General features: G+C 54.5%; 1 protein-coding gene across 8 annotated transcripts in view; it reads left to right on the top strand.

The window, feature by feature from the left end:
• Positions 1-30: 30 nt before the first annotated feature.
• The window catches only part of Ehbp1l1 (EH domain binding protein 1 like 1), a 19656-nt gene continuing 6211 nt past the window's right edge, over positions 31-13475 (top strand). Inside the window, exons 1-13 of one of the 8 annotated variants that reach the window (XM_029472714.1) lie at positions 31-401; positions 3504-3561; positions 3783-3878; positions 4501-4554; positions 4656-4834; positions 4917-5059; positions 5490-5525; positions 5620-5685; positions 5768-5930; positions 6089-6548; positions 9249-9406; positions 9509-9557; positions 9966-10664. In XM_029472714.1, the coding sequence (XP_029328574.1) occupies positions 298-401; positions 3504-3561; positions 3783-3878; positions 4501-4554; positions 4656-4834; positions 4917-5059; positions 5490-5525; positions 5620-5685; positions 5768-5930; positions 6089-6548; positions 9249-9406; positions 9509-9557; positions 9966-10664 (2265 nt within the window). In that variant the 5' untranslated portion in view covers positions 31-297. Of the gene's footprint in view, positions 402-3503; positions 3562-3782; positions 3879-4500; positions 4555-4655; positions 4835-4916; positions 5060-5489; positions 5526-5619; positions 5686-5767; positions 5931-6088; positions 8799-9248; positions 9407-9508; positions 9558-9965; positions 10665-13475 lie in introns of all 8 variants that reach the window. The other 7 variants (XM_029472713.1, XM_029472711.1, XM_029472710.1 and 4 more) reach the window with 7 other exon arrangements.

The raw sequence follows: 13475 nt of genomic DNA, 5'->3' as shown, positions 1-13475 counted from the left end.
GGGGGGGGGGGGGGGTGCGGCTCCAGGAAACGGCGCGCTCGCTACTCTTGAGCTGTGACCAGCTTGACGCGCCGCGACGGCCCCGCAGACTCAGCCAGCCCACCAGGCGGACCCCGGCGGCCACCCCAGCAAACTCAGCCTAGGTCTGAACCTCAGACATATCTACACGGACGGGGCGGACAGATCCAGTGACAAAGAAAAGAGCTCCAGAGACCATGGGGACCCTGGCTGAGCCAGCAGTGGTGGGCAAGCGGGAGTCCCGAGCCTGAGAAGAGATCCGACAGAGCTGCTCGGGCCATGACTTCAGTGTGGAAGCGCCTGCAGCGGGTGGGCAAGCGGGCCGCCAAGTTCCAGTTTGTGGCGTGTTACCATGAACTGGTGTTGGAGTGCACCAAGAAGTGGTGAGTAGAAGCGGGGCCTGAGGGAGTCCCCTAAGACTGATGTGGGACTCAACTTAGTTTGACTCGTTTGAACCTGAAAAAAAAAATCCTCTCAAGTCTAATGGCTAAAGGGGTTCCCATCCTAGGTATTCCAGACACTGAAGTGCCTGGCAGGTTGGGGGACTCCTGGTGTGGAGAACCTTGTGGGGGTCAAGACTCGGAGGCTTTGGGAGAATCAGCCTGTGCCCACATTAAATCAGCTGTGGTCGGGACTCGGGGAGGAGCCCTCAAGCCAAGAACTGTGGTCTAGGGTGGCAGTGGAAAACGGAACAAGATTTTAGGGCTCCAGGTGGCTTTGGGTGGAAAAGACTTCATGGTTCCTAGTCCAGTTCAGGGTGAAAATGTGGCCTTCTCTTTTTCAGCCCCTCCCCCTTCAGCCAGAGTGGGCCCCAGAAGCTGGTGCTGTCTCCACAATGTCCTTAAAAGGGGAAACTGAGCTTGGATGGATAACAGGGAGGCGGAGAGAGGCTTAAAGGGGCCTGAGGTCCTAGGAGCTGGTGGGTTCAGGAGAGGGTCCGTGGAGGGAAAGAGAGTTGGGTGAGGGGACGACTCGCAAGAGAGGACAGGTCTTGTCTTGGACTGTCAAGGGCCCCTGGGGGCATCTGGCTCACATGTCCCCACCGGGCAGCTGCCCAGGCCCCTGCGTCACACCCTAAATATATGTGCTCACCGGTGTCAGCTTCTCTTGGCTGGATTAGGGCACAGCTGTGGGGGCCTCACAGGCCAGGCAGGGCTAAATATAGACTCCCAAGGGGGAAGAGCTGGGGTAGGCCGGAACCATGGGGTCTAAGGAGGCGAAGGAGCAGAGGCTGGGGTCTTTGGGGGTAGCACTATTAATCATCAGCCTTGAACATGCTGAGTGTACCCGGAGGCCCTTTATACCGTAAGGGGTAAGCGAGAATAAGAACTAGTTAGGCTAACACAGCAGAGCTAGCACTTGAACTCTGGCCTCTGGCTCCTGCCCCAGCACGCTGGGTGAGGCCAGAGGGACACTGGGCATGGTTCTGGTGAGCAGACAGACTATACAGACGGTGTCAGTGGGCTGAGTCACAAGTAAATGGGTAAGGCCCCGCTGGGTTTCTTAGCCAGGAGGCCAGGACAGGAAGCTGGCCCCTGCCTAGGTCATGGCTTCCCAAGAAGGCGTGGCGGCCTGAGTCAGGCTACCCAACCAGGCCACACCCTCCCAAGGCACCCGCTATTTCCCTTTTCTGGGACAGCTTGGCTGGGCCATTGCCTGTGGTTTGAAGCCTGGGGATGGCTGCTTACTTCTGGGTCTGAGATCAGCTGACTCAGCTGTGTGACCTTATCTAGCCAGCATCTCTGTGTCTCAGAAACCTCAAGGGTTAACAACAGTAAGCCACTTGTCCTGCCTCAGCCTCTAGAGTGGTAGCCAGTGAGTCCTGCAGACCTAAGCATCCAGTTGTGGGGCTGGAAAGAGGCAGGGAGTGCTCTCACACCGCTTTTGCCTGATCCTTTCCTTAACCAACCCTACCTCCCTGGGCAGAGGTCAGCACCTTGTCAGGACTCAGCCCTGTGCAGCTCTCTCCTTGTATGTCTCTGCCACACACGCTTGCCTCCCCCGAGTCTTTGCAGCATGTTAGATGTTCACTGCCTGGCAGTGTCCTCAGACTTTCCTGGGGGCCCACTGCCATCATCCCTTTAGAGTGGTGGCCAGTGGCCCTGGGTCTGAGGAAGTAGGAGCCCTGCCGGACCCTGCTCAGAGCCACTGAGTGCAGCAAAGGGCTGTCTACAGCCTACCTACCTCTGTGGGTGGGAGGTGTCTAATGGCAAGCTGACCCTGTGCTGCTCTGGCCTCGCTCCTCCCATTTACTGTCAGTCCACCTCTGCCTCTCCCCTTCGCTCAGGTCCTCGAACTTGGCCAGTTCCTCCACCTGGAGCCTTCTCTGCACACAAAGCCACCTCCTCCACTCCTGCCTCTGCTCAGATACCCAATCTCAAAGAGACCCCAGGCAGGCTCTTTTACAGCCCCCTAAAAGTCACTTACTCATTTATTTTCTTACACACACACACACACACACACACACACACACACACTTAAAAAAAGATTTATTCAGCCGGGCGTGGTGGCGCACGCCTTTAATCCCAGCACTTGGGAGGCAGAGGCAGGTGGATTTCTGAGTTCAAGGCCAGCCTGGTCTACAAAGTGAGTTCCAGGACAGCCAGGGCTATACATACAGAGAAACCCTGTCTCTAAAAAACAAAAAAAAACAAAAAACAAAACAAACAAAAAAAAAGATTTATTCATTTTATGTATGTGAGTACACTGTCGCTCTCTTCAGACGCACCAGAAAAGGGCATCAGACCTCATTACAGATGGTTGTGAGGCACCATGTGGTTGCTGGGAATTGAACTCAGGACCTCTGGAAAAGCAACCAGTGCTCTTAACCCCTGAGCCATCTCTCCAGCCCCTGTTTGTTTGTTTTTGTTTTGTTTTGTTTTGTTTCTTTTCTTTCCTTTTGAGACAAGGTCTTACCTTTATAGCCTTGGCAGTCCTGGAATTTGCTATTTGCTACCAGGCTGCTCTAGAACTCAAAGACCTGCCTCCATCTCCCTCCCAAGAGCTAGTCAGGCAGACTGACTCCTTCTTGCCTATACTTTTCATCAGTCTTCCTTGCCTTTGAGCCCTGAGTCATTCTCCTTTGCTTTGCCCTCAGATCAGGGCTGAGCTTCTAGAAGCTCTCCACAAGCATCTCTGAACAAGTGGACTTCTTTACCACGGAGACTTTGTCTCCCCAAGTTTCTGTGTGTGCACATGTGTGCATGTGGCAATCCCTGTCTCTCACCGTCTTTTTCCTAGGCCCCACTGGGCTTCGATATTCCAATCTCCACTGTCCAGGCCTTTGCCCTTTGGTCCCTGCCCCACCCTACACGAGCAGCTCCACCTACACCCTGTGGCCCTAGATAAGATGCTGCCCATGCCCTCTCCTTGGGAAGAAGACTAGGGAGACCCCCTGGCCCCAAGGGAGCTAGAAAGAAGAGGAAGAGAAGATGGGGAAGCTGGATTGAGCCTAGCTAAGTGGTGCTTCCCTACCCTCCCTCCAGGCAGCCTGACAAGCTGGTGGTGGTATGGACTCGGCGGAACCGACGAATCTGCTCCAAGGTGAGGAAGATTGCTGGGGGTGAGGTGGGGAAGGGTTCCAGGTTGGCATGGAGTCAAAGATGGGCCAAGGAGAGGTAGATGGAAGTTGATGGGGGAGTGTAACAAGGTTCAAGCCATATTGTTTTCTACAGGGAGAAAGGAAGATAAGGGGGAATGAAGATAAGGGCTTGGTGGTGATAGGGAAGTTAGACTCAGGAGAGGGCTCCTCCTGCCTCTTGCAGGCCCACAGCTGGCAGCCTGGCATCCAGAACCCATACCGTGGCACCGTGGTATGGATGGTTCCTGAGAATGTGGACATCTCGGTGACCTTGTACAGGGTGAGTTCCCAGAGCTCAGACATGGGCAGGCACGGCAGAGTGTAGTGACGCTGGGTAACCATGGGGCACCCCTGGAGGGTTTTCACCCACGATGAAAGAACCAAATCGTGGAACCAAAGATTTTGTGAGTTTATTGCAAGTGGCTGAAGTGGTCTTGGAGGGGGCAGGATTTACCCAACCTGTAGTAAGAAAGTCATCTGGGATCAGAAGCCAGGGTACAAGGACTGAAGAGATGGCTTAGCAGTTAAGAGCCCTGGTTGTTCTTCCAGAGGATCTGGGTTCCATTCCTGGCACCTGCACGGCAGCTGATAACCATCTGTGACTCCAGTTCCGGGGGGAACAAACACCCTCTTCTGTCCTTAGGGGCAACGCACAAATGTGGTGCACAGTCACACATGCAGGCAAAACACTCATACGCATAAAATAAAAGATAAATAAGTATTTTATAAAGAATATATGTATGTGTATACACACACTCACACACACACACACACAACACACACTCAGAGAAGCCAGAGTGCATCCCAGGAGGGAACACCCGCCCCACGCCCAGCCAGTGCAGATTGTTCTTCTGGTGTTGCCCCCCTGGAAACCCTGTGCTCACCGGTACTCCCCTCTCCAGGACCCTCATGTGGACCAGTATGAAACCAAAGAGTGGACTTTTATTATTGAAAATGTGAGTGACTGGGTAGGGTGGACCTGTGATTGTGATCTCAGGGGCTCAGGATAGTAACTGATGTGCCCCTTCCTCTGTCTTCTCACTCCCCCCACCCACAGGAGTCCAAGGGACAGCGGAAGGTACTGGCCACAGTTGATGTGAACCTAGCCCACCATGCAGGGCCTGTGCCTGCTCAGGTTCCGCTTCGACTGCGGCTGAAGCCCAAATCTGTGAAGGTGGTGCATGCCGAACTGAGCCTCACCCTTTCTGGGGTGCTGCTGCGAGAAGGCCGTGCCACGTGAGTACCTACCCGTCTTCCCTAGCACTCCCTGGCTTGTGACCTCTGACCTCAGCCCTCTCTACTCATCTCAAACCCACAGGGATGATGACATGCAGAGTCTGGCCAGCCTCATGAGTGTGAAGCCTAGTGACGTGGGAAACCTGGATGACTTTGCTGAGAGTGATGAGGAGGAAGCTAATGGCCCTGGGGCTCCTGAGGTCCGGACTCGAGGCCCCCAGTCAGGTAGGCTCATGGTCACCTATGGGCTGACCTGCCAGGACCCAAGGTGGATGTAGCATTCCTGGGTCCCAAGTGCTGGTTGCTCTGGGGCAGGGCTAGCTCGTGCATGCCCAGTGACAGGTGCTCAGTACTAGCAGCTCTCATTGTCCCAGCTTGGTCCTGGTCCTGTGTGTCGTACATCAGTCTTAAACAGAATCCTGCAGAATGGGTTCACATTGTCACCCCATGTTCCTGGCCATCTGATCTCTAGGTGGTCCCTACCAGGCCTGAGAAGCCAGGTCACATGACATGTGGGCTCCTACCCTCACCCAGCCTGCCTCCCTCCCCTCTGCTATCCCTTCCCGCTCCTCCTTTAAAGCCTTTTGTCCTTCACTTTTGTGGTTCTTTCTCATTCTTTCTCTTTCTGCATCTGTGGGCCTGCCTCTTCCTCAAGGCCGGGGCTGTGCCCCAAGACTGGGGCGTTTCCCAGGTAGGCCCTGAACTCTAGTTGGGGTCAGGGTGGGGCCAAACTGTAGAGTCCTGCCCTGACCTGATTATACCCCTCCAATGAATCCCTCCTTCAGATCTGTCTCGAGAGCTGAAGACACTTTGTGAAGAAGATGAAGGCCACATACGGCCCCAGCAGGCAGGTGAGACTTAGCCTGGGACTGGGGTTGGGGACTGGACCTATGTCACAATGCAGTCCTCAGTGTACCCTCCCTTTTCCCCTAGCTGTCAGACCCTCTAGCGCTGAAGACACCAGCCCTGCCCCAGTGAGTGCCCCTGCGCCCCTGGCCAGGGCCTTCCGGGGCCAGGGGTCAGAACCAGCTGCTATAACCGGGGGCCAGTTGGGGCCTGAAACCCCAGGGCCCCCGCCATCCCCACCAGAGACAAGGTAAGGATGATATCAGCTCCATTGCTGTTAGAAGCGGATACACACATCCCAGTCTGCACCCTTCCCTCTACTGCTATAGCATTCTAAAGAAGGTGGGGCAGGGCTGAGCATGGTCCTAAAAAGAGAGCCCGCAACATTTGTTTCTGCTCTTTCCTCAGGTCCACTGGGCAGCCAGGCCAGACCATGGCCCCCACCCCAGCCCCTCGGCTCCGGAAAGGCTCTGATGCACCCTTGTCCCCAGTCCCCTACAGTGGGGATGAGGTCCCCAATACCTCAGAGGATCCTCCAACAGGAATGGGCTCTTCTGGGGAGACCCAGGCTCAGATAAGCTCTCAGGAAGGGACAGAGGCCCATGGAGCCAGGCCAGAACCAGACATTGAGGTCAGAGGCTCCAAAGATGCTCTGGAAGGAGAAAGATCCAAAGTTGAAGAGGAGGACACTGGGGACAGGCTGGGGGCTAGTGGGGCAGGGAATAGAGAGAAGAACACTAAGAAGTCGGACACCACAGCCGGCGAGGCTGGAGAGAGCTCAGAACTTCATCAAGTAGATGCTGAGCAGAAGTCAAAGGTTCAACATAGAGCCACAGAGGGACCAGAGGCTGCAGGGCTGACGCCCAAGGCAAGACTTGGGGACACTCCTGAGGCCCCTCCTAGGAGTGCTCAGAGGAGGATGGGGGTTAGGACCCAGGAAGAGGCTCCCAGTGACCTGAACCAACCTCCAGCTGAGCCTGAAGAACATCTAGGGGACCTCAGGGATGCCAGGCCTGCAGGCCAGGAGAAAGGAAGTGCAGAGGTGAGGGGTAAAGTCCCTGCTATTGGGAGGACAGGCCCGGAGCAGGGCTCTTCTGCTGGAGCAGCAAGTGCTGGGCCCCAGGTGAGCTGCTTTCAGACAGTCCCATCAGATGGCCAGGGGGTGAAATCTAGAGATCAGAGGGCTCAGGAGGCAGAAGTTGGGGAGTCAAGTGTTCTAGAAACAGAGGCTGAGTGGGTGCCATGGGAGGTTATAGGGACATCAAAGACAGATGCTGGGATACCAGAATCCCTGGATACAGAGGCTGGCACAGCAGAATCTGAAATATTGGAGGCCCAAGACTCAGAAGCAGCAAGATCAGAGGTCCTGGAATCCGAGGCTACTGGGACAGCAGAGTCTGCGGTGTTGAGGACCCAGGATAAGGAGATTGTGGTTCTGGGGATGCTGAGGACAGGGCCTGAGATAAGGGAGCCTAAGGAATTTGGGAAAACAGAAGTTGGGGGTTTTACAGTTCCAGATACCAAGACAGTGACAGCAGAAACTAAGATATTAGAAACCCAGGGGGCAGTGGATGGTGAGGCTGCGGTACTGAAGACACAGGCTGAGATATCGGAAACCCAGAAGACAGAGGCTGGGGTGGCAGAAGCGGGAACACTGGAGTCCCAGAAGGTAGCAGCCGAAGGTTTGGGGGCTCCAGAAGTGGAGGCAGAGATGGCAGAGGCTGAGAAATTGGGGGTGCAGGAGACAGAGGTGGGGATTTGGAGGGTTCCAAGAATAGAGACTGAAACAGCAGGAACTGAGACATTGGGGATCCACAAAATAGGGTCCCCACAGATGCAACGTAGACTAGTGGGGGACCAGGAGACAGATGTTTCAGTGATGGAGACAGCAGAAGATGCTATACTGGGGACCCAGGAGATATCAGCCGGTTGTGGAGTACTTTTGATAGAAGCAGAGAGACCGGAATCCAAGATTGACGGATCCCTGGAGACAGAGGAAGGAGATTTAGGGGTTCCAGAGGTAGATACTGGGGTAGCAGAGGGAACACCAGGGGTTCAGAAGGCTCTGGGAGCTGGAACTGAGGTAGCCAGGGTCTTGGAAGCAGAGGCTGGCTCTTCAGAAGTCCCAGAGACAGACGCTGAAGAAGTTGAGACACTGGAGGCCAAGGATCGATCTGAGAGTTCTGTGGCGCTGAGAGTAGTGGCCAACATACGAGAATCTGAGCTCTTAGGGACCCAGAAGACAGAGGTGGGAGGCACTGGGATATCACAGACAGAGGTTAGAGAGGCAGAGGCCAAAATACCGAAGACCCAGGAAATACCAACGGAGAGTTCAGGAGTTCCAGACTTGGAAGCTAAGATGGAAGAGTCTGAGAGGAACATGGAGATTTGGGAGACCCCAGAGGTAGAGAAAGTGAATTCTGAGTTATTTGGAACCCAGAAAGGCTCAGAGATCCCAGCACTAGAAGCTAAGACCATAAAGTCTGAGATTCTGGACGCCCAGGAGACAGAAGTAAGGGACTTGGGGCTTCGTCCAGGAGAGGCGGAGAAAGCAGAAGCTGAGATGGTAGAAACCCAAAAGACAGAAGCAAAGACAGCTTGGGATGAAGAAATAGAACTAGTGGATCCTGGGCTCTCCAGGCCAGAGGCTGAGGCACCGAGGGTCCAGTGGGCAGGGACTGTAGTTTTGGAGTCTGGGGAAGGAAAGGCTGACATTTTGGGGGTCCAGAAGCCTGGATCTTGGGGAGCTCTTAAATATGAGGCCTTAGATGTCCCCATAACTAAGCAAAGGCTTTCTGGGGCCAAGGAAGTGGTGCCAGACCTATCCAGAGTACAAGAACCAGAAACTAAACATTTGAAGATAGTAGAGGCCAAATCTTGGACTTTGAGGCAGCAGGAAGCAGAGATGGAGGGGTTTGAGTCTCCAGAGAATAAATCTGATATTTTTGAGGCCCAGGAAGCAGATTCTGGGGTCTTGGGAACCACGAAGGGGAAAGAAGCTGTTGAAAGCCTTGAGGAGGCCCAAGTGGCCAGTGAGGCAGGGGCTGGGGTGCCCAGGCCCTCAGGGGCCTCTTCCCCAGAGGGACCTGAAGAGGACAGGAGGCTGCCGGGCAGCCAGGTAGGGTTGGGGGCCACTGTGTGCTGTCTGCTTCTCCCACTAACCTGGGGCTGAGTGAACAGTGGCTCTGCATGGACCCACCCGGTGGACTAAGATGTGGGGTTTTTGGGAGGCAGGGGGGTGTTTCAGCTTCAAGAAGGTCCATCATCCCTCCACCCCCAGGATGCCCTGGCCCTCCCACCCAGCTGGGCTGCATGGAGCTGCATACCCCCTAAGCTGATTTCCTGAGCTGACTTTGAGGTGTGGCTGCTGGTGACCTCCGACTTTTAGGTCACCTTGGCAGATAACCCCACAACCCTTCTGCCTGTCCCAACGCTCTTGCCAGTGCTCTCTGGTGACCTTGTAAGCTCAGAGCTGGGATGGTACTGTGCCAGGCCTGAGCTTCCCCCCAGAGGGCAGAGGACGTAGGTCATCAGAATACATCTTCTAAGTCAACCCTTGTGTCTCCAGGCACCACCTGCCCTGGTCAGCTCCAGCCAGTCCCTGTTGGAGTGGTGCCAAGAGGTCACCAACGGCTACCGTGGTGTCTGCATCACCAACTTCACCACGTCCTGGCGCAATGGCCTGGCCTTCTGTGCTATTTTACATCGATTCTACCCAGATAAGATGTGAGCTGCCAGGGGTGGGGGGATGGATGGGACGTGAGCCGGCTAGGGCACCAGCGCCGTCCGTCCGTCCATCCATTTCTGACCAGCACTCTCTCTCTGCAGCGATTATTTCTCCCTTGATCCCCTCAACATCAAACAGAACAACAAGCAGGTGAGATGAGGAGGGAGCCGTGGCTGGAGACAAGATCTAGTTAGAGACTCAAGCCCCCCGGCCTGAGAATTGGAGTCTGAGGTGCAGGGCCCTGGCCTGGCTTTTAGAAACTTTTAAAATCTTTTTGGTTATTAAATTGTTTGTTTGCCCTAGTTTTGTTTTGGTGTTCTAAATTTTAAAAGCATGTTTTCGCTAGATTTTTAAATCATCCTTTGATAACTGGGTGGGCGATGTGTAGTTGCTAGGTAACAGCGAGGGCGGGCCTTGATGTCAGATTTCCCTCTACTGGAGGGCGAAAGCGTTGCTAAGCAAATCCTGGCTCAAGAGTCTCTGGGACCCCCTGGGCTGGCTTGGGTCTGGAGGGTTGCTGGATTGATGCCGCTTCTGATCAGAGTGCACCCTTTCTAGGCTTTTGATGGCTTCGCTGCCCTGGGTGTGTCTCGGCTGCTCGAGCCAGCGGACATGGTACTTCTGTCCGTACCTGACAAGCTCATCGTCATGACGTACCTGTGCCAGATCCGTGCCTTCTGCACTGGGCAGGAGCTTCAGCTGGTGCAACTGGAGGGCGGCGGTGGCTCCGGCACTTATCGCGTGGGCAACGCCCAGCCGAGCCTGCCCGACTGTCTGGACGCAGGAGACCTGGCGCAGCGATTACGCGAGCATGGGGCTGAAGTGCCCACAGAGCCTAAGGAGGCTGTGAACCGCGGGACTGGGGCAATACCCAAGGTGGTCTCCAGGGACACGGACCTGAGCTGCTCCTCTAAGGATGGGGAGGCGGAGGTTGCCCAGGAAACAATCCCTCAAGAGGCGCCCTCCGACGGCCCTAGAGCCAGGTCGTCCACATCCCCCGTGGTCCCTGCAGAGGGGCTGGTGAACGGAGTGGGGGCGCCGGGTGGTGTGAGTGGCGTGAGACTGAGACGGTCCTCTGTCAATGGGGAGGCTGGGCCAGTACCTCCACCCCGAGCACATGGCTCTTTCTCCCACGTGCGTGATGCCGATTTGCTAAAGAAGAGGCGATCCAGGCTAAGGAATAGCAACTCTTTCTCTGTGGATGACCAGGACTCTGGAGCTGCAGTTGGAGCAGGGCCTGCAGGGCCTGGAGCTGTGGTGAGTACCCCTACCCTGCTGCAGCATAGGATAGTGGGGAGCTTTCAGAAATCCCGAGCGGCCCCAGTGTCAAAGCAGGTACAGGAGTGGCAGCTTTAGAAAGGCCACTTTGCTGGATGCTGGGATGTACTTTCGTCAGGTGGACCCTGGTGCTGTGGAAGGGTCCCCTGCTATGGTACTGAGCTTCCTATCAGGAGACAAAGCCCACAGCCGAGATAGCCTAGACTGTGTTGCCAGGTTTGTATATGTGAGCGGGTTTCTAACATTTGGTACCCAGTTTGTAGAAACATGGTCTGTATAGAAAGCTTGCAGATGGCTCCAAGTTTAGTACTGGCCTTTTGGGCCTTTTCTTTCTCTCTGTGTGGCCTTGGGCGTCACCTAGCAACTACAACTCCCCCCCTTGCCCCTCCCCCCTCCCCCCCCAGTTAGGGACAGGGATACTGTCCTCTAGTGGCCTCTGGAGCTCCTTCTAGCCTCCAGATTCTCTCTCTCTCTCTCTCTCTCTCTCTCTCTCTCTCTCTCTCACACACACACACACACACACACACACACACACACACACACTGCAGTGTGCTAAAGGAGAGAAGTTACTACAGGAATCTCAGGGACTCAAGATGAACTCTGGCTGCAGACTTTTGATCTGAGGGTGATGATAGAAGGGGCCGCTTCACCCTGCAGCTGCCCAGCTGTGGTCCCGTGTTTGGAGGGCATCAACTGAGAGCAGCTTTGTGGAGCAAACAACTGGTCCTCAAGTTAGTAAGATAGACAGTTTTCCCTGGTGAAAAACAGGGGACCAAGGAAATAGCCCAGGGGTAGAGTGGTTGCCCAACAGGTCCTGGTTTCAAACGCCAGTGTCACTATCTAACAACAAAATGCTGGGCTTGGTGGAGGATGTCTGTACTTTCAGCACTTGGAAGGTTGAAGCAGAAAGATCAGGAGTTCAAGCCATTTCAAAACAAAACAAAACATTCCATGGCCGGGTGTGGGTGCGGGTACTGGCGTGGGCGCAGGCGTGGGTGCGGGTGGGCTTAGCAGTAAAGCGTTCGTGGCACAAGCCCCAGGACCTCAGTTAGGATCCCCAGTACCATGTAAAAATCCTGTACCAATCCGGACTCCAGGTTCAGTGAGAGATGCTTTCTCAAAAAATAAGGTGGCAGGCTGATGGCTTCTCAGGTGACCTGACCTCTATCCCTGGTGTCCACACAGTGGAAGGAAAGAATCACTCACACAAGTTGTCCTCTGACTGTCACTCATGTCTTGGGGCACACAACCTACTTCACCAATACATAAATAAATAAATCCGATAAGAAAGAAAGGAAGCAGACAGAGTGGAGTGTGATGGAGGAAGACAACTGGTCTACACACACACACACACACACAGATGCAGACACACACACACACACACACACACACACACACACACAGATGTAGACACATACACATAAATAACACACAAGACAAGAGAGAGAAAAGAAAACGGGAAGGCGTAGTTCTCAAATGAGGAGACCTCACACAGGCAAAAGGGGAGCCTCAGGACATTCAGGTCTCATTTAGGGACCTGACAGTCATGCTCATGAAGTCCCCAGATGGCAGTGAGGTGGTTGGGGTATAGGACCTCTGAGGGAAGGTCCAGAGACACAGGAACCTGGGAAAGAGAGGTGGAAAGGCATTTCCTGCAGGAGGTGGAGGTGGGACTTGCAGCCCAGCTGGCTAATGTAGGTCAGTGGCCCTTTAAATCACAAGGGGCGGGGTTCACCCTTCTGGGCTGAGTCCCACAGCTGGTCTCTAAGCCAGGCCCTCCTTCTGCCCTTACTTCACTGGAGCTATTTGACCAGTGGGACCAAGGAGCCTTTCTCATTGGCCGACAACTTTGCCCTGACAGTTTTAGGAGGTTGTTCAGCCTGACCCCACCCTTGGAAGCTCTCCAAGGCCTAGAGTAGGATGAGATCAGGCACCTGGAGGCTGAGGTGGGGTGGAAGCAGCTGCATGAGAAACATGGGTGCTTTTAGGGCAGCCCCTTGAGGAAAGTATAGAAAGAGGAATCTGGGTCAGACACGAGGAGGAAGCTTTGGGATTCCCATCAGGGCTGTGTGAGTGAGCACAAATGTGGCTGACCTTAGCATACTCAACCTTCTACTCAGTCTGCTCTGCCAGGTGGGCCATCTACACCATTGCCTGGCGTCCCACAGTGTCCCTTACAGGGAGCCATGGCTCCTGCCTTTTAAGGGTGGGGATAGTGAAGTTGAGGGAGATGAAGAACCGAGGCAAAGGGTTGCTGCTGCTGCTGCTGCTGCTGCTAACCTGGATTCTGAGCCTGTGGTGTCAACTGTTGCCCTCTGCTAGCCCCGCCCTCCACCTCGGGAGAGGGGTGTGTGTGAACTTTTCCCCTGAGAATAAGATCAAAATTGTGAAAACCCTTTTCGAAGTGGCATGAAACCACACTGCATGGTGTCAAAATTGTGAGCCAAATGCTGCCCTAGATGCTTGACTGGAGTCCTGCATCGGGTCTGGGCTCTATCCCCATTTTACACACAAAGATGCTATCAAGCCCAGTGGGGCAGTGTGTCCAGGCTTGCATCAAGTTGGTTTCTTTGATTGCTTGTTTTTGTTTTTGTTTTCTTGTAACCTGAGACAGGATTTCTTTGTGCGCAGCCCTAGTTGTCCCAGAACTCACTCTGTTTCCAGGCTGCCTCAAACTCACAGAGATCTGTGTGTCTCTGCCTCCTGAGTGCTGGGACTAAAAGTGTGGGCCACAACTGCTGGGCTGGGAGCAAATTTTAAGTTAGACAGCCCTAGGCCATAGATCAATTT

Source organism: Mus caroli, chromosome 19 (genome assembly GCF_900094665.2).
Source record: "Mus caroli chromosome 19, CAROLI_EIJ_v1.1, whole genome shotgun sequence".
NCBI lineage: Eukaryota > Metazoa > Chordata > Mammalia > Rodentia > Muridae > Mus > Mus caroli.
This window is presented reverse-complemented; position numbering and strand designations above follow the sequence as displayed.